Consider the following 25664-nt stretch of genomic DNA (forward strand, 5'->3'; position numbering starts at 1 on the left):
CAGGTAGCCAAGATGGAGCTCCAGGCTCACTTTCTACCAGCCGGGTGACACCAGCACAAATGAAGAAGCTCTTTCCTAGCAAAACTCTCAGGGATGGATTTAATTGGCCCAGCCATGAAAGAGTCCCTGTGGTGGATGCCCCTTCTTCCGCAGAATTAGGGATTGGGATCATCATACCACCACCACCTGAGCAATATGAAAGTGGGGCAGGGGAGGTTTCTAAAGGAAAATTGGGAGTGCTCTTATTAAAAGAATGGAAAATGATTCTGAGCAAGGGAGGTCAACAGACGTTCTTTGTAGCCAGACTACAGGAAAACAGTCCAAAAGGGTGGAGATGGGTGTTGATATGGTTTGGATACCTCACTCAAATCTCATGTTGAGTTGTATTCCCCAGTATTGAAGGTGGGAGTATTGTGGGAGGTGTTTGGATCAATAGGGCAGATCCATTATGAATGCTTTGAGCCATCGCCTTGGTGATAAGTGATCTCTTGCTCTGAGGTCACATGAGATCTGTTTGTTTAAAACTGTCCGGCACCTCCCCTCCCTCTCTCTCTCTCTCTGTGGCTCCTGCTTTTACCATGTGATGTGCCTGCTCCCCACTCACCTTCTGCCACGATTGTAAGCTTCCTGAGATCTCCCTGGAAGCCAAGCAGATGCCAGCACTGTTTCCTGTAAAGCCTGTGGAACCATGAGCCAAGTAAACCTTTTTCTTTTCTTTTCTTTTTTTTTTAACCTTTTTCTTTATAAATTACCCAGTCTCAGGTATTTCTTTAGAGTAATGCAAGAACAGCCTAACACAGGTGTCAATACATACTACATAAGAGCAACGAAAACAGTGGTCTTGAATATGGCCTCAAAGCAATCAATTCAAAAAGAACCTCATTACACCCTTTTATAATTGAAATTAAATGTCTACTGGGACATGATCTCTCCTTTTCTGGGCCTTTGTGTTGTTTGGGCTGCTAGAGAAGAGTGGAAGAAACAGTGAATTCACACTGAGTTCCTGTCTATCTGTTTCCAGTGTGTCTTCACGTACTGCCAGGACTAGAAAGGTAAACATGGCATTTCCTAGACTCCGTTGCAGCTAGAGTAATAGATACAAATGAATTTCATTAACTAGATGTGCTCAGAGATTTGAAAGGCAGAAGCAAGGAGGAAAGATGCCTTCTGCTGCTTGATTGCTTTCTGCTGCCATGCACAATTGAGATATTGGGCTTCTCTGCAGCAACTTTCCAATGTCTGGTCTCTAGCTTTGTGAGTTTGAGAGAGAACAACAGAGGCAGCTGCTGTGTTCCCCTAATTATGGAAGAGGCAGCAGCTTCCTGCGTGGGCCAGTTCTGCAGTGCTGCTCTGGGAGCCATTTCTGGCGGTCCAGCCTAGAGCCCGCTACTCTAGCCCTTCCAATGACATTGAAAGCAGGTAATTTCCTGTATTAAATCGCCCTCTGCTCAAAACCACTAAAGAGTGTTTACTGGATCTAAACAAGCAGAGTTGACAAAAGTCTCAAGAAAAAATAAAGTCTGGTTCTTGCTCAAGGCCTGGATGTTCAGAAAGGGCTGATTTGGGAGCAACTCCTGGCGATGTGGGCAGAGGAGCAGCTCATTTGGCTTCCATGGGGTCATGTTCCCATGGAAGAAGGGAGCACCAAGGCAACTTCTGGAGCTTTTCTTATCAATATGAGGGCTCCTCCATAGAAATCACCAGGGCTTTTCTCTCTGTTCACCCATCAGGAACTATCCTCTGTTCCTTTAATTCATTTTCTTAATGTGAGGCCTTTGCTATATTCACTTATGCTTTCATTTATAATCCACAACTCTTTACTGAGCACCTCCTGGCAAGTGCTATTCTCTTTGCGAACTAACCCATCTTGCCCCCTCCTAACTCCCTGCTCCATACTCCCACGTACATGCACACACATACATGCACACTGTACACAACACACAAACTTCTCAACTCCTTCACCACCCCCTCCGTGACTGCCACAACCCAGGTTTTTAGTCCTAGTTTGTGCTTCTGTAATTCCTGAATTTTCCCTATCAAAGCGTTTTTCTCACACTGTATTGAAATTGCTCATTCACTTCAGTCTCTCATGCTAAACGTAGCTGCAGGGATGGCAAAGGTTGCATTTCTTATTTGCCACTGTAGACTCAATACCTAGCATAATGCCTGATATACACATAGCCTAGACATCCAATAAATATTGAATTTATATTCTGGCATTCTAAGGGCTTCCAGGAACTGAATTGTCTGGGCTAAACTTCTTAAGATCAAAGGAAGTGCTAGAAACTCCAGATGCTGAGGTAAAATTGAACCTTGGCAAAATACTTCTTTCTCTTCTTCCCAAACCCCTCATGTTTCAATTCCCCATCCTCATCTCTTTTAGCTTGACAAAAAAAAAAAAAAAAAAAAAGGCTCTGTCTCTTACAGGATATGTAACTTTGGAGGAGTTTTTTAACCCGAGACTTTGCTTTCTCACTTGTAAAATGGAAGCGTAGTGAATTAAAGATGGCCACACATTCTTTGACACCATTCCCACTTAAAGATAGGATCGATGTTCCTGCCCCTTGATCTTTAATCTGGGTGGGCTCTGTGACACTTGACCAATAGAACAGAGCAGAAGTGATGCTGTGCCAATTTCCAAGTGCAGGTCTTAAGAGACTAGCAGCTTCTACTTGGTTTCTTAGAATGCTCACTCAAAGGGAAGCCCGTCACCATGCTGTGAGAGAGCCTGAGCTAGTCCCAGCTGTTCTGCCCATTCCAGCTGACACACAGACATATGAACGAAGATACCATCTCGGATGTCCAGCCTAGTTGAGCCTTCAGATGATAGCAGCCCCAGCTGCCATCTGACTGCAACAACATGAGAGACCCTAGGTAAGCACTCCTCAGCTAAGCCTAGTCAACACACGGCACTTCGAGCCACTAAAGTTTGGGGTGGTTTACTAAGCAGCAATAGATAGCGGCAACGAGAAGTAATGGTAATACTTACCTCATAGGACTGTTATGAAGGTAAAATGAGATTTTTAAATGCAAAACCCCTGTGTACAACCTAGAATGAAACAAGCACTCATTATGTATCATCACTTCTCCTGCCTTGCCTCCTTCCTCTTTTTAACTCTGTGAATGTCCCAGAAGGAGAGGTAGGTGGAGTGGAGATGGGCTATATGCTAGGTATTTGGAATTTGAATAGCTCTCTTTTCTTTTTTACATCTTTCTCTTCCTTCTTTCTTTTCTGTGTTCTTTAAAGCATAGCCAGATCATTTAGCTCTAAAATAAGAACACCAAATCAAGTTGCGTTGCAGACAGCAAAATCACAGGTTTTGTATGGGCTTATGGTAATGAAAATCAAGACTAAGAAACTAAATGATTCAAAGCAAAATTCCCCTTGACAGCTTTTTTCGTGTGTGTGTGTGTGTGTGTGTGTGTGTTAAACTAATACTTTAGCCTACCTCATTTTACCATGTAAGCATGATAGAATTGCAGACTTTTTGGAGGGGGAGGATTTTAAAAGTACATGGTTACCTGTAATTACGGTCTTGCAAAATTTGATTTTATAGAAGTGACATTCAAGTCTGATTTAAACCATGCAGAAAGACATGGTGCATATTGGAAATGCTCTTTTTCTTTCTGACTCAAATGGCTGTTTATTTTGTTCTAGTGATCTCCCCAGAAGTCAGCCTTTTATTATGTTTATTGTAAGGTTGTGTGTCTTTCTAATTATGTGGCCCATCCTAAAAAACTTGCTACCTTGAGATTACCTTTCTATTTCTCCTTGCATTCCTGCAAACACCTAAACCTCTGTAGACAAGGGGTTCATCTCAGAGTCTGAACTGGCTGAGGATCATAAAATTCTGTCAAATACCTGGTCAATTAAGTTCAGGTTGGAAGAGGGGGTCAAATTAGATGCCTGACATGTGCGGATAAGGGCACTGGTTTATTTCACATTTTAGCCTTTAATGTGGGTGGGTACACAAAGCCACAGAGTTTGTTGTCATACCTCAACATAAAAGCCTCTGGAACAAGGTTGAAAGGGTAGCAGGGAGAGGGCCTTGGATGGGGGATGGGGTGGTTAACCCGCGACTCTGGTGACATCTTGCCATCAGCTGCAGCTACAGAATGTTGCTTGCAGGAGGAATTTGGCCTGCCGTTGAAGATGTGTTTCTCAGATGAGACTGTAAGGGGCCGGAGCTTGGGATTTTAGGAGTGCAGGGCCCACCTCTTCCTTGGCATCAAGCCACTTAACTAAACCCTTGCGGTGTCTTATGACCAGGGACGAAGTGCGGGGCCCCTTCAGACGTCGCAGCTGGCGCAACTGTTTTCTTTCCATTTCACAGCTCTTGGAGGAGGTGTGACTGACTGAGGCGCTGGAAAGCTTGTTCTATAATTACTTCTTGATCCGCTTCTAGGCGTGCTGTGCATGCGTCCGACCATGTGTGTTCGCGTTAGCTTGCGCCGTCGACAAGAGCCAGAGAACGTGGGTCTAGGATAAAACGTGGATGATATTTTTGCTTCGAATGTCACATTTTAACGGGGGTCTAAAGGTCTTAGGCTGGAGTCTTTGTGGATGATTGCAACTGTAGCCGAATCTATGAGCTGGGATGTACTCAAGCCAGCGCAATCGCTCCAAATTAGGACGTGCGGCACTAAGCCGGGCAGCAAACGCCGCTCCCGGCCCGCCCCGAGCAGGCGCCCTAGGTGGGGGCTGCAGCGAGTGCGCGCCTCGGCTGTGGAGCCGGCGGAGGCAGCGGCCCGGAATGGCTCTGTGGAGGCTGCGCTCTCTTCCCGGCCCCGCAGCCACAGCATCTGCCCCGTGCTCGCGCGGCGGGACCTACCAGGCGCCCGCCCTGGGCTGCGCCGCCTCGGACCACCCGCTGCTCCCCCCCGCCCGCTGCCTCTTCTCCCCGCGCCTCACGGGGCTCGCCACTGACTCCAGGGGCCTCCGGGGGCGGGGCCTCGTGCAGGGCGCCCCGGGATTGGCTGCGGGGAGAGGGGGTGGGGCCTGCCGCGGAGAAAACAGCCTGCGCGCCGCCCGAGTGCAGTCTCGGTCCGGAGCCTCAGCCCTGCGAGCGTTGGCGCCCGGCCCCACCTTGCCCGTACCTGCACTTATTTATTGTTGTTATTATTATTTCTTAACCGCGGAGCTCCGCAGTCGGGTCCTCCCGCCCGCTCCCGCGCAGCGCTAGCCTTCTCCGGTCCCTCAGTCCCTTCCCGCGCGGCGCGCCGCAGCCGAGGCGATGCGCCTCATTCAGAACATGTGCACCATCGCCGAGTACCCCGCGCCGGGCAACGCCGCCGCCTCCGACTGCTGCGTGGGCGCCGCCGGCCGCCGCCTGGTCAAGATCGCCGTGGTGGGCGCCAGCGGCGTGGGCAAGACCGGTGAGTCCTCGCGTTTAGCCCTGGATCTGGTCGTGGACGACCCCTGACGGGAGTTGAGGCTGAACAAGGCGTGGGGAGCGGTGAGAGCTGCAGCCCGACCGCTCTCCGTCCCCCGCAGGGAGCCGCTGCCCCTTGGGAGTGGGCTTAGCCGTTGTCTACGCCACCCGCCTGCTTCCACAGATGAGGGAAACAGGGATCAAGAATGGCCAGGCAGCTTTCTGGGGACCACCGGCACCGCCGCCATCAGAACTTTGGGGTGTTTGAGCCTCTGGCAATGCCTGGCACAGAAAGGAGAGTTAGATCTCCCCTCTGGGAGGTCTTGAAGGTTAGGAAGACGTGGGTCTACTGGAAAGCTTAGGTGTGGCTCAGCCGGGCTCAGCCGGGCTCAGAGGAGGGGGTGGGCCCAGTGAGCCTTCCAGCTGCACAGAGCCATAATTCAGGATGCCTTCTAGCCCCCTCCTTTTTGTCTGGAAGAAGAGGCAAAGAGCTACAGGGTAGGAATTTCACTTGGTGGCCATCTATGGCTTTCTTTGGGAGAGCTGTTTTCCAGGCAGGGACTGGGGTGGAGAACAATCTAACTTCCAAGGTTAACACTTTGACTTTCTTTTTTCTGACCTGCAGCACTGGTGGTCCGGTTCCTCACCAAACGATTCATCGGTGACTATGAAAGAAATGCAGGTGAGACAATGCATTTGAGAAAAATTCTGTCCCATTGCAGGAGGACTGCGGTTCCCATTTTCCAGCGCTTCCCAGGCAGGTTCTTTCCGTGACAGTCCGAGCCTGAGGATCCTGCCACTTAAAACTTTCCCCAGTCCCCAGCCCTCCATGGCGCCCCCCTCCCATAACTACCATCTGGCCTCATTCCATTCCAAGCCCATTCATCATTTTATCAAGTGCCTGAAAGTATTCTCCTTGGTATGTTTTAACTATAGTGACCCCAGTTGGAAGCACCCTTTGTAGCCAAGAACCTCTCCCTTCAAAACACTCCTGCAAAAGTCGTAAAAAAAAAAAAAAAAGGGATGGCCAGCTCCTTCCCCCACCCCTCTCCTTCGCTGCTGGCTGCCTTTCAGAGGTGACCTTTTAAAGCAAAGGCCAAAGGAGAGCAGTTGTAAACCTAAAGTTCCTCCTTCTTAACAAAGACAAACAACTGGATGGTAGAATTTTAGGAGGAGAATTCCCGAATAAATGAGAGGACACATTTTTCAATCCTTATGATTAAGAATAGCCACTGGGGAGGCTTAAGAGCTTTCTACCTATGCGCTATTAGCAAATTGCTTAACTCTGTAGACCCTATGAGTACCTACAGGGGATTATGTGAAACGAGCTGTATAAGCTATCCCAAGATAAGACATGGCAGCCTTCTGCTTTGATGTAGAGTTGATTATCATTATGTCACATTTTTATTCCAACTGATGACATTGGCTGTGTGTTTACTAACAGTATTTGTCTAGCAAGCCATTATATCTAACGGCCAAAATACAAAGTTACAGTCAAAGAATGAATCAAGTACTCAAGAAAACAGAAACCTCACACAGGCTGAGCAAGATAATTTGCATCAAGGGAGTACTCTAAAAATGGAAACTTTGTTTAAAATTGATAAATAAGTTTTCAAAAACTTGCAAACTTTGCCCTGGTTTTAATAAATCTAACATAGGGTTAAAATTGCTGTTGTTTTTTAAAAAAAATCTGAAGTAAGCCCACTAAATAGAAATAAACTATAGCTGTTTTGTGTGCATTTGTGCATTGTGCATTTTTTTTTTCTAGCTTAAAACTCACAATGTTTTAAAAGTTGTACAAGAAGGAAGAACATAATCTTTTTTATTTGCCTTCATAGGTAATCTCTATACTAGACAAGTTCAGATAGAAGGTGAAACCCTGGCTATTCAGGTTCAAGACACTCCAGGTATTCAGGTGAGAAGCTCTGAGACTCTGGGTGAAAGGGGAGCCTACTTGGCTGTGGAATCATTCACTTTTTCTCAAAGTTCCTCATGCTGCGGGATCAGAGAAATTTGGGGAGTCACATCTAGACTTTTACATGTCTGACAATTCAGTTGTATCTGGCTGTTGGTCAATCTTAGCATGGTTTAGTTTGGGAGATTTGGCTAGGGGGCAGGAATCTTCCTTTAGAAGGATTCAACACAGCCGGAAAGCCCAAACCAAATGCAGTTGGAATTGGTGTTTTCCTTGCTATGGTTTAAAAGTCCAGTTTTAATATGTGTGTCTTTGGCATGAAAAACCAAGCTTCTGGGTATAGTCTGCAAATACTTGGAATCTCTTTTGTACTGGAAAGTTGCTCTATAGACAAAAGCGCCATGCTAGGGTTTTTTTTCCCCCCGCCTCCTGAACTGGGCAGTTATCCAGGTTTAAATGCTTCCAGCTCCTATCTTTACTTCCCCAGACTTACTGTCTAGCCAGTTAATTTCCCATTTTGTGCAACTACAAAGTCTCTCTGCATGGAGTTCTCTGCAGGTCAATTTTCCACTTGAGTGTGGTGAGCTGCACTATTATTTATTCCAACTCTGTGCAGCTGGATCAACATATTGTCAAGAAAGCTGAAGTGTGTGGGATATAACTTGTTTATGGCCCGCAACCTGGCATTACTATGAAGGGCTCTTTTGAATTTGAAATCTACCCAAGCCCAGGCTCTTTGTACCACTGGCCAGCATTCACCTTGCCATCACTCCTCTCTTTCAGGTCCATGAGAACAGCCTGAGCTGCAGTGAACAGCTGAATAGGTGCATTCGCTGGGCAGATGCTGTGGTGATCGTTTTCTCCATCACTGACTACAAGAGCTATGAACTCATCAGCCAGCTCCACCAGCACGTGCAGCAGCTACACCTGGGCACCCGGCTGCCTGTGGTGGTCGTGGCCAACAAAGCTGACCTGTTGCACATCAAACAGGTTGACCCTCAGCTTGGACTGCAGCTGGCCAGCATGCTAGGCTGCTCATTCTATGAAGTGTCTGTCAGTGAAAATTATAATGATGTCTACAGCACCTTCCACGTCCTCTGTAAAGAGGTCAGTCACAAACAGCAGCCTAGCAGCACACCTGAGAAGCGAAGAACCTCCCTCATTCCCAGGCCCAAGTCACCCAACATGCAGGACCTGAAAAGGAGGTTTAAGCAAGCTCTCTCTGCCAAAGTGAGGACTGTCACCTCCGTCTGAAGCAGGAGGAGCACTCAAGAGGGTTTGGTCTTCCCAGGAAGAGGGCCTGAGGTTCTCCCAGGCAGGAACGTTGAATATTGGCAATGATTCCTGGTTCCAGAAGGGCTGGAGCAGAAGGGCCAAGAGGGCCTATGGAACTGCTACAGAAAAGGAAGTGTTGTTCTGAGCAGGGGGACAGGATTGATGAGGCTTGAAAGAGCCCACTGAGCCACTCTCTGAATATGTGAAATGTACTCTGTGTCTTTTCCTTTAGAGTGGGGAGGGGGTATAATCGTTTTGGTTTCTGCATTCAACTACCTTGTAAATGGTGGTCCGTTGCAGTTTCACCAAATGTATTGATGTGATTTACAGTGGGAATGAAAGAACAGATTAGGCATTGATAGGCTTTCTTTTTTCCCCCTTTTTTCTTTTTTCTCTTTTCTTCTTTCTTTTCCTCTTTTTCCCCAAGAGGAAGAATTGCTTTTCTCTTATCAGTATGATTTGTAACTCTGGAACACTATTCTTACAGAATGCCTTTCTAACCTGAAGGATACCCAGATTTCTTTCTTTATGTATAAGATGGAAAATCCCCTACCCCTCAAAAACAGGTTGAGTTTATGGGCCAGAATATTCTGTATACCAGACATTGGTAAGCTTGCACGGTTTGCGGGAAGGTTCTGGTTCCCCCTCACAAGATGAGCACGCTCAGTTGGGTGTGTGTGGAGGAGCTGTGAACTTCACACTCTTCAACCCCAGACTTTGACTGTATAGTTTTTTGTTTTTGTTTTTAACTGTTCCATCAAGAAAAAAATGTGCCAGTTGATTTTGGTGTGACTTGTGTAAATGGTTCATGGCAATGACGTTGGGTTGCTTCCTAGGCCTGGCTGAGTTGTGCATAAGGGTGGCTGAAATACTAAAACACTATCTTACAGCAAGTGAACAGGGGCTACATGCCAAATCCCCTCCACATATGCACTTTAAAAAGCCACTCATGCTTTGGCTTAAACTGTAATTAATTTATTTTATGTACAATAAATCTCATTTGAAAAAGAGCAGATGTCTAACTTCGTCTCTATTGAAACGTTAACTTTCTGCCGTTTAGACAAAGTATGACCTAGTATCCTGTGATTATTGGGCACATTGAATCTGGCATTGTGCCTTTCAGGGGTTATCTCTCAAGGATCACAGCAATCCAAGGAGGTGCATTCTAGTATTATCCCCATAATACAGATGAGGAAACAGGCTTATAGAACAAGATCAGTAACTTGTCAAAAGGCCACAGCCTGTAGCATTGTAAATTGTAATTTGCTGCTTTATATTCAAGAGTAGCTTATCTCCTATTCACTAACTTCGTGGTCTTCCAGGTATACCTAAGACAGATGTCTGGCTCCACATAGCACAGCCTCGAGGGTATTCTTTCTTGAACGCTAAGATGACTGCTTTGTGTGGCAGACCTCTTCTTTGGGTATGCTGCTTTCAGAAGATTCACTTTATTCTCACTGTAGAAGCTTGCAGTCATTGATCTGGGGCTGTGAAATCAGGAGCCAGTCCCATGGACCTTTGCCACACGTGTCTCGCTAAAGCTGCCAGCTCTCTCATCTATGCCACTTGGGCCTAGAAGTTCTTTCCTGCAAGCTAAGTGAGCCACCATCTATCTATAGGGGCAAATAATCACAGCTGACATTTCTTTGAGTCGTGCTTTCACATACCTGATCTCATTTAAGGCCCAGGAGAACCCAGGAGAATACTGTGGGGTATTGACACCATTTTACAGATGAGGAAGACAGGCTCTAAGTTTTGAGCGATGTCTTCAAATTCACACAAAGGAGCTGAACCAATGCCACCTGACTATATTTACTGTTCTTAGTCTTTTAGAGCATTTCATAGCTAAGACACTCCGGCATGCGTGGGGCGATGGGGCCACAGTGAATAGCAGTTGAGGGGCTACTGTGGGGTGGTGCCAGGATTTCCAATCAGTGTTCCCACAGGGTACAGATCCTGACAGCTGACAGGGTTTCCAGGGATGCCTCAAACCTTCGTAATATGCAAGGTAACTTTCTATGCTTTCAGCCTAACCTCATCTCTGAGAAGGGTGTGTGTGTTGGGGGTGGGCAGGGAAACCGTGCTAACATGGGACTGAAAACATCTCAGTTCAAGGGCAGTGACAAGCATCTCCAACTGGATTCTATTAACTTTTATTTCTAGTCGGCCTATGTGGTTGTGTTAACAATGTCCAGTGAGTGAGAGGTTGATCTTTATATATTTACTGAAGATCCCTTCCCCACGTTCTGGAATTAAATAAGAGTTTTCCTGCAGGTGGCTTTATGCTCCCGAAGCACTGAGTAGTGCTGCATTTCAGTGATCACTGCCGCGCCACCGCCCCCTTTTCTTCCCACCAGCTTCCAGGCTGCAGGGCTCTGGCAGCCCTTGTCTGCTCCCTTGCTGAGCTGGGAGCTCCACCGTCTCCCTTCCTGGCCCCCCAGCTAGCGATTGCCCCTTACTTCCTCACCCCTGCACTGGACCCAGTGTCTCCTACTGCACCTTAGACAGGCTGGAAGGGAGCTCAGAGCTCTGGTGCACCCAGAGGGATGAAGTGGCTTGTGCATGTCCACTCTAGGAGAGAGAGGGTGGGGCGAGAGAGACAGAGACACACACAGAGGGACAGAGACAGAGTCACAGCTGGAAACCACCCAAGTCCCCGTTCTGTCCACTCTCTCAGGCGGACTTTATTTATAGTTCTGGAACACATTTTTCTCTCTTCTAATAAATCTAGCTTTATGTTTTATTACTTTTGCTCATCTCTTTCCTTGTTGATTAACTCTTCACTTAATCCCTGTTTTTGTTTTGTTTTAAAATTTATGATCTACCACCACCTGGCCCTGAGAAACGACCCTCTCCACCTAGGTAGGGGAATACCTCCTTTGCCACCTTGGAAAAGGAAGGCAGGGATGTGTATGTGTCTGGGGTACAGGGGAGCAGAGAAAGGGAAGGAGTTAGAATTTACTGAACATTTACAACATGCCAGATTCTACGTTATCCCCGTTCATCTTTTGAAGAATCCTATAAGGAAGGGTAGTAATATCGCTTCTATTTTAAAGATAAAGAAACTGAGGCACAGAGAGATGAAATTTACCTGCTTAGGACCACATCGGTTATAACAATTATTGTTTCTATTTATGGAAAATCTGTGTGCCAGACCCCATAGGACGGTTTTTGAAATAACTGATGTTTGCTGTGATATCTCTACAATCCATCGTTAGTCTCCTCTTCCGAAAAGCAAAAGGGAGGCTGAGAACAATTGGCCGGCCCAGGCCCTAAGGGGCGGATCCAAGACTCCATCCCAGGTCCGTCTGATGCCACTGCCTAAGCCCTGGGCTGATGGTTCAGCAGAGCCCCACCTCGGAGCCCTCCTCTTCCCTCCCCTGGCCAGGTCTCCTGTCCTGCTGTTCTCGTCTCCCGCCAGGTCTCCTGTCCTGCTGTTCTCGTCTCCCCTTTGCTGCTGTGGGCTCCTGGATTCTGCCAGGCTCCAGGCCCCCCTGGCTGCCAACCACATCTGCTGTTGCCATCAGCCAGCTGCTCACTGGCCTCCAGCCCTGCTCAGTCATAAAGACGTCCAGGCTGGGAGGGGGAGGGGCGTGCAGTCCGGCTGTCTCAGAACCAAATCCACTTGTGTCACGATGTCTGGCTTTTGAGTTTCCTCCCTTGCCTCAAATCAAAAACATTCGCAACACTCTGCAGCCTGCCTGGCGCTGCGTGGTGTGCAGAGAGGGCTCAACCCTCAAAGTCTTCCTGGCTGCTCCCAGCTCCAGCACTCGCCAGGCGCCGCAGATCTGGGTTTGCCTGCCCAGCCAGCTCCTAACCCCAGGTTTAGGAGCCATGGGTGTATTTATGGTGAGCCCCTCGCTTTGGTGGAAAATGAGATTTTGACATTCATCTTACACTCCGAGAGGGAGAAAACAAAACAAATGTGTTTTCTGGGCAAATGAACAAGCTTGTAGGCACATCCCTCAAAAATGAGCCCCTGATAATCTCTGGTGCTACCTCTGCACCCCCCCACCCCGGGGAAATGGGCACTGTCCAGCTGTCTCTGTGGATAACTCATGACAGGTCCCTTGGGGAGTGGCCCAGGATGAATTAGAGAGCTTGTCTGGTTATAATAACCAGGAAAACTGGTGTTGCACAGATTCCCTCTCAAGTCTAAAGAGAGATGGTTCCAGAAAGTTCTTACTATCCTCATTACTCTCCTGAATTTGCAATGGGAACGGGATTAGGGTTATTACTGACTGTGGCAAGATCCCAGCCACCACCCTCCAAGCTTCCCTCTCAAATAGTTTGCAAACCCTCCATCATCTGGTTTTGTCTTTTTAAATTCCTTTTAAGACGGAGATGGAGTCTCTTGATGTTTCTTGGGCTGGACAGCAGACATTGCAGACATTTGTAATACTGGATTCTCTGTTGTTGAGATTCTGTTTCTGGTAACCAGGGTAAAATAAATAATAGTGGTCTTGGGGGGAGTTTGATGGAATTCTTTGTTATTGGGATCCCATTATAATGGAGGGGTGGCATAAACAGAGCCATCTGCATAGGCCCCGGCCCGCTAGGGACAACTCTTGGCTGATGTAGCCTGGAGTGCTTCCAACCACTTGGCCGTGCCTGTGCCCGCTACCTCTGCCCTGAGGTAGACTCCAGAAGAGGGTTTACAAAGGCAGAAGTCAACTGCTACAAAGTATTTACACTTCTATCAATTATGTTTATAAGGAGTGTGGCCAGTGAGGTCGCTGGCAGAAGGTTTGGATTTGTAAGTGCTTGTTCAAGTGATAAACACTCAGACCCAGGCCCCAGACAGGGGAAACCAGTCTTACCACTCAGCTCAGCCTTTTAAGTCACCATCAGGTGGCTGACAGCTGCTGGATCCCTTTAGAATGGATACATTTGGAGGGGTTGAATGGGCAATCAGTAAGTCCATCTCAGATTCTGCCTGACTTCGTGGCTAGCATTAGTGATGGAGAAAGTTCTATCAGAGACATACAGCCTTGCGTGAGCAATCATCAGACATTTATTACCAATAAATTCTCATGTGCTCTGCATGAGCTCACCATGTGCCATGTTCCAAATGCATTACACATATTAACTCTTTTAATTCTCCCCCAACCTAATGCGGCAGGTCCTACTGTTATACAACACGTGGGTTGCAAGTGGTTCGTTTTTGCCCTGGAGTTCTTACAAAATTTCACTAGGTGAGTCTAGCTTTTTCTGCTATGGTCAGATGGAAAACTTAAACTTATAGAATAGAAAGCTTTGTATTTCAATCAAAACTCATACCCACAAAGTCCATAGGGGTTGCTGTTACAATTTAGACTCCTTGGGACCAGATACCTTGTATTGGAGTCTTTCTTCGGAGGGGAGAAAACCTTTTATATGCAGATAACCCTCCAATCAACCACCTTCCCACTACAGTTCCAAGTAGCCTGGCAGACCTGCCCAGTGGGCCAGCTAGAACAATGCAGTCCTTTGTTATGGCAGGATGATTTACAACACATGCAGGCTACCAGCACTGCCCCAGACACTACCCCTCCCTTCCTTGCCTTTTCAGAAATGTTTCAGAGCAAGAGAGAAACAAAGCCTCAGACCCTGGTTGCAATGTTCCCTCCTCAGTTATATAATCCTAAGGAACATCGAATTTTCCCCACACTCATAATTCTAAAGCATGTCTAACTTCTCAAGCAACTTCAAATTAAAAGAGTTGTAATCTACCAACACTTGCCAACAGGCTTTTATTTAGAATTAATGAACTTGTAGGTGGAATCAGGAAGATCACAAACAGAGGGTTAAGGCTAAATGGAAACGATCACTAATTGGACTTGCCAAAAGACAGACTGTCCCCTTCAGGAAAATAAAAAAAACTTTTTTTTTTTTTTAAGAATCACAGCAATCCAAGCAAAGTACCTCACTGAGTAGGTATCAATACCCTTCAGGCAGAATTCCATCATACTCGCAATTAGTGACAGGGACGCTGGTTGTGGAGGAGTATTTGGAGTGGTGGCAGAAAACTGCATCGGCATTTCCAGCTTGAGTAGGTCTTATCTTCTCAGCGGATGCTCAGAAGCCAAGGTCTGGATGCAGTCGGTCAGTTGCAAATAACAGCTCAGGAATGTTAAGTGGCTTCAGGAGTCGTGTGGACAGCACGATTACCTAACAACAGGAGAGGGCAAACACACCGCAGGGAATTAGCGGGGCCAATCTCAGGGTATTGGATGATGAGAAATAGAATGCAACAAATGTCTTTGGGGGAGGGCATGAAGTGAAGTTCCAGGAAGGAAAAGTGGAAGGCAGCCAGTTGAATGGCACCTGGCGCTAGTGCCCTGCCTGGAAGGAGGGGGGCACAGTCTGGGAGAGATGGCCTGTGGGACAGCTGGGCTGTGTCTACTGAACCTTTAGCCAATGGGGCACTCAGGGTGGCTGAGACTGGCACTAGGTACATTTGAGAGGCAGAGCCCAGCCACTACCTTGCTGCTAAATTGAACTGGATCATATTCTCGCTTTGTAATGCAGTAATTTGACATCAATATCAAGGTTTCTCCCCATTTCAGGGAGCCTTTACTCCTCCAGGGAGCATGAGAAGGCACATCCAGGAGGTAGATGATGTTAGCGATGATGGTGATTGTTAGTTTCCTAGTACCATAAACTGGGTGGCTTAAACAATGGAAACTTACTGTCTTATAGTTCTGGAGCCTAGAAGTCCAAGATCAAGGTGTTGGCAGGGTTCGCACCTTCTAAGGGCTGCGAGGGAATCTGTTCCATGCCTTTCTCCTAGCTACCCTGCGCCTTCACATTGTCTCTCCCTATGCATGTCTGTTGCTGTGTCCAAATTTCCCCTTCTTATATACACACCGTCACACTGGATTAGAGCCCACACTAAAGACCCTATTTGAACTTGATCATCTGCAAAGATCCTATTTCCAAGTAAGGTCATATTCACAGGTACCGGTGGGGAGGTTAGGACTGCAAGACATTTTAAAGGGGACACATTTCAACCCATAACGATGATGGTGATGATAATGATAATACTTGTTAATTTTTATGATGTGCCAGGTTCTGAGGATTATCTCATTGAATATCCATTTGATCCTGATATCGAGCTTATGAAATAGGCACGTTTATTATTCCTGCTTTGTAGATGAAGAAAATAAAGTACAGAAAGGCTCAGCAACTTGTACAAGGACACACATACAGTCAGCGGCTGAGTCAGGATCCCAGCGCAGACAGGCTGGCCCCAGTGCCCCCGTGCCTCCCTTCCCTGTCATCAAGGGCTCTGGGCCCTTTATTCCCTTACTCCACATGCACCTTTGGGCTCCTCTGGCTTCTTTCACGGTGACCCTGAAGAAATGCTTCCCTCAGCCTGAATTTTATTCCAGGATAGATTTAACTCTGCAACAGTGGGAGAGCCTATTCCCTGGGTCTGGGCTGGGGGCATGATGTGCTTTGTAAGGGCCTGGTTAGGTTTTGCACAAGCAGTATTGTATGCACCCTAGAAGAGGTGACTATGGGAAAGCTGTCCTGGAGCCCGAATTCCGCAGCCCACAATCCCTTGGAAGTGGATTCCAAGGCCCACAGCATGACTACCTGGCTGCGCTCCTTTGGAGTGGTGCAAGTGGGCCCGCACACTTTACTCTCCTCCTTGCCCACTCCCCAAATGGTCCCAGGTATAATTAAATTAGTGAATTAACCAACCCCATGTCCACGAGCTCACTGGTGGAAAACAAAAAGTCTATACTCCAATGAAGAGAAAAAGTAGAAGAGGAAGAGAGAAGGAAGCATTTCTTGTTGTTAAAGAAAGAATTTTTCAACAATCTTATGAGGAAGTTTTCTGTTTAAAAAATTTAGTTTTTGGAAGCATCTATGTTACTTCTCCTTGAAAGAGGATTATCTTTATATATATATATATATAGTTAATGTCAGCCAAGTCATATTTTTGGCAGAAACAAATTCGCTGAAATCTGTGTTTCACGATTTTCCTTGAAAACCATGCAAGGAGCCTTTGAGGACAGCGGGTGAAGATTGGCCTTCTCTATCATCTGCATGCATGGTTTAGACCATGTGTGTCTCCCGAGAGGGTCTCTACTTATTTCAGGTCTTCCTCACCAAACCTAGTAGGTAATTGAGCCTGGCGGCTTCCAGGCGAGTGCCATCAGCAGACCCTGAGGAGATCCCAGCTCCACACCGACTGGCCAGATGCCCTCCAGAAAGTCACAACTTACAGCCTCGCTCACCTCATCTCTCTCAGAAAGAAAATAACAGTGCCAAGCTTGAGGGAGTATGGCAAGGATTACGTAAGATCGTGTATGTGGAGCACAGGAAGTGCTCAGCAACTGTGAGCTGCTGTATTATTGTGGTTTTGCGATTTGGTCCTAGATCTCTTTTTGAATCTTATGAAAGCTAAGAACTTTCTAGAAAAATACACAGATGTTCATACAAGATTATGTGTTATAGTTTTAGGGATGGTTCATAAACTCCTAGGAATTCACAGACCACAATTAAGAAGCCCTTTTTCGAGCTGGGTGCGGTGGCTCATGCCTGTAATCCCAGCACTTTGGGAGGCCGATTTGGGTGGATCACCTGAGGTCAGGAGTTCAAGACGAGCCTGGACAACATGGTGAAATCCCATCTCTACTAAAAATACAAAAATTAGCTGCGCGTGGCAGTGCACACCTGCAGTCCCAGCTACTTGGGAGGCTGAGGCAGGAGAATAGCTTGAACCCTGGAGGTGGAAGTTGCAGCAAGCCAAGATTGTGCCACTGCTCTCCAGCCTGGGAAACAGAGTGAAACTCTGTCTCTGTCTCAAAAAAAAAAAAAAAAAAAAAGGAAGCCCTTCTTCAGAAATCTTTTCAAATGTACACATAAAGACAAACACTGTGCTCTTTGGAAGTAGGTGCTTCGAAGGTGGCAGAGGCCAGCAGTCGTTCACGCAAAGGGCCCTCTCCTCCTGCTGTGACGTGGTGGTCTCCAGCACACTGCTAGCCCTTGGGGTCTTTAATTCTAAAGCAAAGATGATGGATTCCTCTCTGGCTGGGGTGAGGGTGGGCCTGAGGGCTAGGGTACATCTCCATCCCCATGGGTGCTAAGTCTTCTCAGCAGGTTTGAGGAACTTGGAGTGAAACGGCTAAAAGTGTTGACTTCCAGAGCAGCAATAACTGAGCCCAAAGAATCTGTCACTCTCGGGTAGTGTGCTGGGCTTCCAGCCATGGCTGACAGAGACCGTGGACTTGGCTACTGCCACTGAGCTGGTAGGCCAGTCTTCACATCTGAACAAGCAAGTATTTAACAGTAATCAGCCTACAGCTTCATGAGGGCTCAGCCAGAGGCTGTCTGGGGCCTGCTCTGTGGAGGGGTGAAAAGAAACAGATGGAAAACAGGGGCTTCTCAAGCAGTAGGTTAAGGGGCCTTTGTGGAGGGGAGACTGCAGGACTGAGGCCAGGAGGCTTTGGGATAGTACAGTGGTTAAGAGCACAGGTTTAGGAGGGTCCAGTCTGCGTTGGACCCTGGCTGGGCCACTTGTCAGATGAATGACCCTGGAGAAGTTGCTTAACCACACTGAGCCTCAATTTCTTCATCTGTACAGTGGGAATGATACCCACCCCACATGATTATGCGAGGATCAATGTGAACATCTTCATAAAATATCTGACACAATGACAGGCTCCAGAGGGGCTTAGAATGGCAGCTGCCATGACTGCCTTTGTCACCGTCACTGTCCTCATTATGTGCCTCCCTGGCTGCATCCTTCCACCCAGCTCACAGCAGTTATGGGGCAGATGCAGGGAAGGTGGAGTTGCCAGAGCCAGTGACCCCAAGTGTAAATCCGATCGCATTACTCCCAGGTTTAAAATCCCTGCAGCTTCATCACTGCCCTCTGGTAAGCCCAGCCCTCCCGGAGCGCATCACAGGACATCAGAACCCGAATGCTGCCAGCACTCCACATCCAGCCCTTGCCTCCACACCCCCAAGTCAGTCCCACATTCCGGCCTCCCTAACTCCTCGTAATTTCACACCTGGCACTTTGGGGATGCTTCTTTGTCTGTGAGAGGAGCTCCCCACTCTGCCCAAAGACCCCTCCTCCATTGCCCTTCAACAATCAGCTCAGGCATCACTCCCTCCAGAAAGCCTTCCCAGACCACCCCTCCCCCAAGCCTGAGTGTGTCCCCCTGGCTGTTGGTATCTCACGGTATTCCCTGTCAACTTAACTGAGTCTTTTCATTGTTTCTTAGCACAGTGCCTGATACATAGCAGGTCTTTGATTGAGTCAGTTAGTGCCTGATTGAGTGAACAAAAACCATACAGCAGTGAAGGAGGCAGGTCAGTGGGAAGTTTTCACTCAGGGCAGCTCTAGCAGAAGATGCTCAGACAGCTCCAGGTAAATGTGTTTCCTCTCCATTCGATGAAAGACCTACTTGTCTCTAATTCCTATTTTGAAGAGCAAGCAGGATCATACTGCTGACATTTCACATAGAGCATGAAATATAATAGTTGGTGGTCTTTAAGTATGTTTGCATCTTAGGCATCTTTTGGTATTGGCTACTTTTTTGAATTTTCGGAATTTTTAAAGCACATTTTACTAGAACATTTCTACATTATTTGGCTAAGATCACTCTACAATTCTAAAAAGTGGGCCCTAAACAGGAACAAAGATGCTCAAAAATGAAAAAGAAAATAGAAAAGTTTGAAAGTGGCTGATCAGATATGACATTTAATTTTTTTAAAACATAGTCATCAAACATGTGCTAGTGGACAAATTAAGCACTAGAGAATTCCTTTCAGAGAACTGGTCTTTTCTCAGGCAACCAAGGGCACTGAAGAAAATTCCCACGGGTAATGCTCAACCTTGCCCATCATATGGCTACTTTTCTCTGCATTTTCTAAAATGCTTCTTTTGATTCTCAGTATTAGAAATCAGAGGTACATAGAACCTAAACCTGGTCTTCCCTGCTTCCTCTCCCTCTCCCCTTTTCAGGGTCCCTGCCATCTCTTCTTCTCCTCCTTCTCCTTCCCCTCCCTCTCTTTCCTCCTGTTCCTTTTTGGGGGTTGTTTTTGTTCTTTCTTCTCAACACAGGCCTGTGTCATTCAGGGCCGAAGAGTCAGCTGACTTTACCCCGACCCATCAACTCTTAGCCACCCCACTTTCACCCGCTAATAGCCAAGAGGGCTGGTGGCAGTGGTCAGCCTCCTTCTCAAGCCAGAGGCATCCAGGACACTCAAGAGTACCCCGCAGTGCTCAGAGCTTGGCCCAGCCACCATACCTGCCCTGCATCATCTACCCACCAGAACACCTTCCACAAAAACAGCCAGTGGGGAGAGAATCTTTGCTGATTAAAAATAAATTTCACACTCAAATATGAGAAATGGGGCTTTTAATGAAAACAAAAAATTGTTTTCGAAGAGACTGAATGACACTGCAAGCTGCAGGGCACTTATGACTTAGGTGTCAGCACGTGTTGCCAACTGCAGGCAGTTCTAGCAAGGAATGTTTGAAGATGCAGCTCATTCATCAACAACAAGCCTCTGTGTCAAAGCAGATACTTGACATCAAAAAAATATACCGACTGACTGTGAGATGGGGTGGAGGACATCAGCCAGGGAACCAAATCCCTCCGGCAGCCTTTGGCCCACACTTGCTCTCTACTCTAGCTGTAAGGGGGATGTTCGGTCTTTGTTCTCAGGCCTGCCCTGAACTCCACATGGGCAGCCCAGCCCTCAGGAGTGACCCAGCCCTCTGGGCTTTCTGTTGCTCCAGACCATGGCTGTAATTTGTAGGTGCCAGCATCTTCCTGTTCTATTTCTGCTGAACACAGAGGAAGCAGGGAAGTCCAGGATTTACATTCCATAGCTCCCTGATTTCTAACACCCAGTATCAAAAGGAGCAAGCGGTACATTTTTTCTCCCCTTTTCTTTTACATTTGGGAGATTCTTCCCCAAAGTGACCCACATATGCACAGGCACCAACATGCATATTCATTCATTTGATAGGCAGCTTTTGGAGCATACATTGTATTCACGCTGTATAGGCACATGCACACATACACACTCACACACCTGTGTTAAACCCAGAAGGTTTGTATCATTAAGCCAGTGGCACGGTGGATTAGCCTTACTGAAAAACCCGGAAACATCTGACCTGACTACCACCGCCTCAGAGCCACTGTGCTGTGCTTATAAGGCTCTCAGAAGACCTGAAGTGTGATTCAGATCTTTTCGCTGTTGTCTCCTTGGGGCTTCCCATCAATTTTAGAATAACCTGGAGGCAGGTTTTGGAGCCAGGATTAGGGATCCTTGAACCTCTTAAGTTGTGTGCAAAACTTTTTTTTTTTTTTTAATTATTGTGTCTTCACTAAATATTCAACTCTGGGTTGGGCATGGTGGCTCACTCCTGTAATCCCAGCACTTTGGGAGGGCGAGGCGGGCGGATCACTTGAGGTAGGAATTCAAGACCACCCTGGCCAACACTGTAAAACCCCGTCTCTAGTAAAAATACAAAAAATTAACTGGGAGTGGTGGTGGGTGCCTGTAATCCCAGCTACTTGGGAGGCTGAGGAAGGAGAATCACTTGAATGCAGAAGGTGGAGGTTGCTATGAGCTGAGATCATGCCACTGCACTCCAGCCTGGGCGACAGAGCGAGACCCTGTCTCAAAAAAAAGAAAAAAAAAAAAAGAAAAAAAAACTATTGAACTCTATAAATGCAGAACTACAGGAAAGCGTGGGTGCGGCAAGCACGTGCCTTGCTATGAAAAGCAGTGGATGGGGGTCAACTTTCCCACTGGCCTCCCTCTTTTTCCTGAGCTGGCCATTCCCTGTATTTCCTCAGAGCTTCCCTCCCTGTTATTTTCTTCTTACAATCACAGGCTTCTGCTAGCCTCTCGGCTACCATCCAGCTGCAAAGTTCAGCCAGCCAGAGCTATCTGGCCATGGAGTCCCACAGTAGGCATCAAGTGAGTGAGGAGAGAGGCTGATGCCGGGCACATGCGGATCAGAGCAGGGGAAACCTGGAATCTCCCACTTGGTGTTTGTGGCAGTTTGGGATGGAGGAGGTTGCCCTCTTGATCCCTTTTCTGTAGACAGGAAAGAGGACCTTCTCCAATGCACCCATTTTCTCTCATCAGCACATCTCCCAACAGCCACAGGCAGGAGAGTGGAGAAAACGTCCCTTTTAGAGCAGAGCAGTCTTCGCAGGCTAGCAGGTGGGCATGTGGTTTCTGGTTTCCTATGTTTCATGCTATTCTTGCCACTTTTTGTGAAAGATAGTTCATTTCTGGAGGTGCTGTGAATGGATTCTATTCATTTCCTTTGAACAGCTGATCCCCGAATGCTTTTTAAATCTCAGATCCAAAGCCTTCTCCATGGGAGTCTGTGCTATCTAAAGGAAGCTATTCCTCCTGGTTTTTCTACACTAGCACCCATCTATGTCTGCTGTCCACTTGTCATGAGCTGGTGCTTCCATGTTTATTGTCAGTTACTACCCAGTAGAATGGAAGTTTCATGAAAGTAGGAATGTGTCTAGCTTGGTCACTGTTCTGTCCTTAGCATAAAAGACAATGCCTGGCACAGAGCAGATCATGTTTTTGCTTTTTAGACAGTCAATAAATGCCTGCTGAATCATTAGTTAATCCAGCTTAATAGGAATGATTGCAAGTTCCTGTATGTGGATCCAAAGAGCACCCACACAGCAGTAGAATAGGGAAGATTTGGAATAATAGCAATAGATACAAAAGACAAACTGGTTTTAAGAATAATAGCAATAGATACAAAAGACAAAGTGGTTTTAATTGTCTGTAATGTCAGTGTCAGTCAATAGGTTGGTGTGGTTTGTGTGGTCTTTTCCAGAAAAGCTGCTTTTCTGTTATGCTGGAATGGCACAAGTAGAGTCTCTAATGTTCAGTATTGGACATTCAATTAACATTCATGAATATCCACTAAGTGGCAGACTCTGTTTGTGGTGCTGAGAATATAATAGTTGAAAAATGCAAAGTCCTGAGGCTGGAGGGGCATACGCAAGGAGAAGAGTGGTAGGAAAAGAAGCCCCAGACGGAGGCAGGGGTGAGATCATGTGGGCTTTGTAGGCCATGGTAGAGAGGAGGAGGAGGTGACCCTAATTTTCTCTGAGCTGATCAGTCCACACCAAGGTTTGGCTTTTGGTTCCAATCAAGTGCGAGAGAGGGAGACAAACTGGGGTTGAGGAGAGCTGTGACATCGTCAGGGGATTCAGGTCCATTTCACAGGGTAAGAGTGGGGTGGCTACAGGAACTGATGATATTCAGTTTGGAGAAGAGAAGACCTGGGGGAGGATATGGGAGCTATCTTCCTATGTCTGCAGAATTGTCCTGCGGAAGAGGGATGAATCTCATTTTCTTTTAAATTCTATGTGGCTCAAGAGCTAGAACCAGCACTGATGAGTGACAGTGCCAAAGAGGCAGATTTGGGCTTCATCTGGAGGAGATATCAGAACCAAGAATGAAGCCCTCCATGACGGTTAATTGAGTGTCAACTTGATTAGATTGAAGGATGCAAAGTATTGTTCCTGGGTATGTCTGTGAAGGTGTTGCCAAAGGAGATTAACATTTGAGTTAGTGGACTGGGAAAGGCAGACCCACCCTCAATCTGGGTGGGCATAATCTAATCAGCTGCCAGGACAGCCAGAATAAACGCAGGCAGAAGAACGTGGAAAGACTAGACTGGCTTAGCCTCCCAGCCTGCATCTTTCTCATATGCTGGATGCTTCCTGTCCTCGAACATTGGACTGCAAGTTCTTCAGCTTTTGGACTCAGACTGGCTTCCTTGCTCCTTAGCTTGCAGACGGCCTATTGTGAGACCTCACCTTGTGACTGTGTGAGTCAATAGTCCTTAATAAACTCCCCTTTATATCTACATTTATCCTATTAGTTTTGTCCCTCTAGAGAACCCTAATATACCCTCCAAACCTCAAATAGGCTGCAGTGGAAGGGGACAAATCCTCATCCTGGGAGATGGTCAAGTAAAGGCTGGATAGTAAAGCCAGAATGGAAGCACTAGCTGTGTCTATTATTGCTGTTTACATCAATGATCAAGTGAGGGTTACTCCCTTGCTTGCCCAAAGGTCTTAGACAGTCTATCGGGTATAGATTCCGTAGAACCTATCCCCTTCAATTGGGTCACATGTGTTCTCGAACAGAAGTCTGAGTCTGAGCAGACAAGGGAACTAGCACGCACGCCACTTTGTGTATTGCTAGGGCAGCAAGGCATGATTTCCGCAGCACTCTAAAAAGCAGGAAGCTGGTCCTGTCTCAGATCAGCAGAGTTTGCTGTAGGGCCAGGGCAGCTGTGTGTCTGTCAAGGTCTAAGAAAGGGAGACCCGCCACAGCAGGTGTCACTCTGCAAACATCCAGGTAATTCACCTCCTTTCAAAAATGTGGAGATGAAGGACTTCATGATAAAGAATGCCTTTTCTGTTTCCCCTGCTGCCTGAGGAATCTTCCTAGGGCCTGCTAACTCTTCAGGGGAGCTTTTTGCACAAAGGGCAAGTAGCAGTCAAGGCTGATCCTTAAGCTCAAAATCCTTTGAGAAGCTCTCTCTGCAGATGACTGAGCACAGGGTCAGATTGCAGCAAAGTCACTGTAGATTCTGGGGCTCTGTTGTCAAACTCAGGTCACAGGACTTTGAAAACGTCTGCATTTTATTCTTTTAGAGTAGGGATTAACATGTCTGTCAGGCTATTACAATGCATCACTGTTCTGAAGAGCTAAGAATTTGGTTCACCATGTTAGGGGCAACAAGAAGTGTGGTTTCTGATGAAAAAAAAAAAGAGGTCTTGCTCAAAAAGGCAATCATTCATTACACAGAACCTTCTCACTGCTGGCAGGGAGGGTGTTAAATGAAGCAGAATTTACAAATTTATCAGAAATCTCACCAGCTATGACCATAACAGGTGATAGTAACAGAAGAATGGTCATAGTCAAAAACTGGCCACTCCCCTGCTCAAGAGTCTGCTGTGGCTCTCTAGGTACCCAGGTCCCATTCCTCAGTTGGGTGTCTGGAGACCAGCAGGGACAAGACCTTCTTGGCTTAACCTGGTAGCTCAGCCACTCCAACAACACAGACTGCTCCTACCAGGCCAGTTCTCTTGGAGTCAATAAACCCCTCAAACTACAAGGGTTACTGAGCCACTGCCATGTGCTCAGGCCTGGAAAGCCCCAGCCTTTGTCCTCAAGGAATTTGTATTTGATTGAGGAGACTGGGCCAGCAAATATGAAGTAGTCAGGGAGAAGTCCAGAGCTGCATTGCCCAGTATAGATGGTGGATGTGGGTAGAGATGTGGAAAGAGCCTGGAGCAACAGGTAGGATGTCACAAAAGGGAAGGATGCAGCTCCTGGAGCTGGCTGTGTAGATATGTACAGTAGTGGGTGGAGGTAGGAGGTGGCACAAAGCTGTAACCCCAGAGCACTGGGAAGATAACACCCCCACAGTCAAGTCTCAGCCTGGGAGGATGAGAGTGGAAGGGAAGACATCGCAGGCTCTCCGACCTCTGGCATGACAATTCTGAGCCATGTAACACCAGCTCCTCAGGGGCCCCCAGAGGACCGTGCCCAGAGCATACCCAGCTTGGCAGTGTGTCATTTTGTGGCTTTTCTTCTTCACTGTCTTTTTTTTTTCTAAGTTCTTCACTTCTGCTTCTTGGGATCATCTGCCAAGTAAACTACCTGCTCTCTCATCCCTGGCTCAGGGGCTGTTTTGGGGAACACACTAAGGCAAGGGTTTTACATCTTACCGATTTAACAGGCTGTGCATCCCCAGTCACAGGAGAACTTCCAGAGGCAGGGGTTCTCCTCTTCTCTCTCCTTGGGCTCCTGCTGCGTCATGCTGTGAGCCTCAAACCCTCCAGCACAGCAGTGTGGTGACTGCTCAAAAACGGCTGAGAGTAACTGCAGCCATCATTGACTGAGCGTCCTGAGCCAGGCATAGTGCTAAGAAGAATATTCTCAAGCCTCTTCTGATTTAAGATTCACAGCCACCCTGGCGCATTTCCTAAATGAGGAAACTGAGGGCTTTTCCCTCCCAGATCACCTGATTAGTCAAAGGCAGAGGCAGGACTGGAACTTGGGCCCATAAAATAGAAAGGTCT

The 25664-nt window shown here is 47.1% G+C and overlaps 2 protein-coding genes across 3 annotated transcripts in view; one reads left to right on the forward strand and one right to left on the reverse strand.

Annotated features, from left to right (window-relative positions):
* The first annotated feature begins 5023 nt into the window (after positions 1-5023).
* Positions 5024-9572, forward strand: RASL11B (RAS like family 11 member B). Its single transcript, XM_032150979.1, has 4 exons — positions 5024-5376; positions 5998-6054; positions 7211-7287; positions 8071-9572. Exons 1-4 carry the CDS (start codon positions 5235-5237, stop codon positions 8539-8541), a joined length of 747 nt encoding a protein of 248 aa, XP_032006870.1. The 5' UTR covers positions 5024-5234; the 3' UTR covers positions 8542-9572.
* Positions 9573-14271: 4699 nt separating this feature from the next.
* The window catches only part of SCFD2 (sec1 family domain containing 2), a 500388-nt gene continuing 488995 nt past the window's right edge, over positions 14272-25664 (reverse strand). For both annotated transcript variants that reach the window (XM_058434181.1, XM_032150992.2), the window contains one exon: positions 14272-14712. In XM_058434181.1, coding sequence (XP_058290164.1) covers positions 14620-14712 — 93 coding nt within the window. In that variant the 3' untranslated portion in view covers positions 14272-14619. The remainder of the gene's footprint in view (positions 14713-25664) is intronic.

This window comes from Hylobates moloch, unplaced genomic scaffold, assembly GCF_009828535.3.
Source record: "Hylobates moloch isolate HMO894 unplaced genomic scaffold, HMol_V3 SCAFFOLD_2, whole genome shotgun sequence".
NCBI lineage: Eukaryota > Metazoa > Chordata > Mammalia > Primates > Hylobatidae > Hylobates > Hylobates moloch.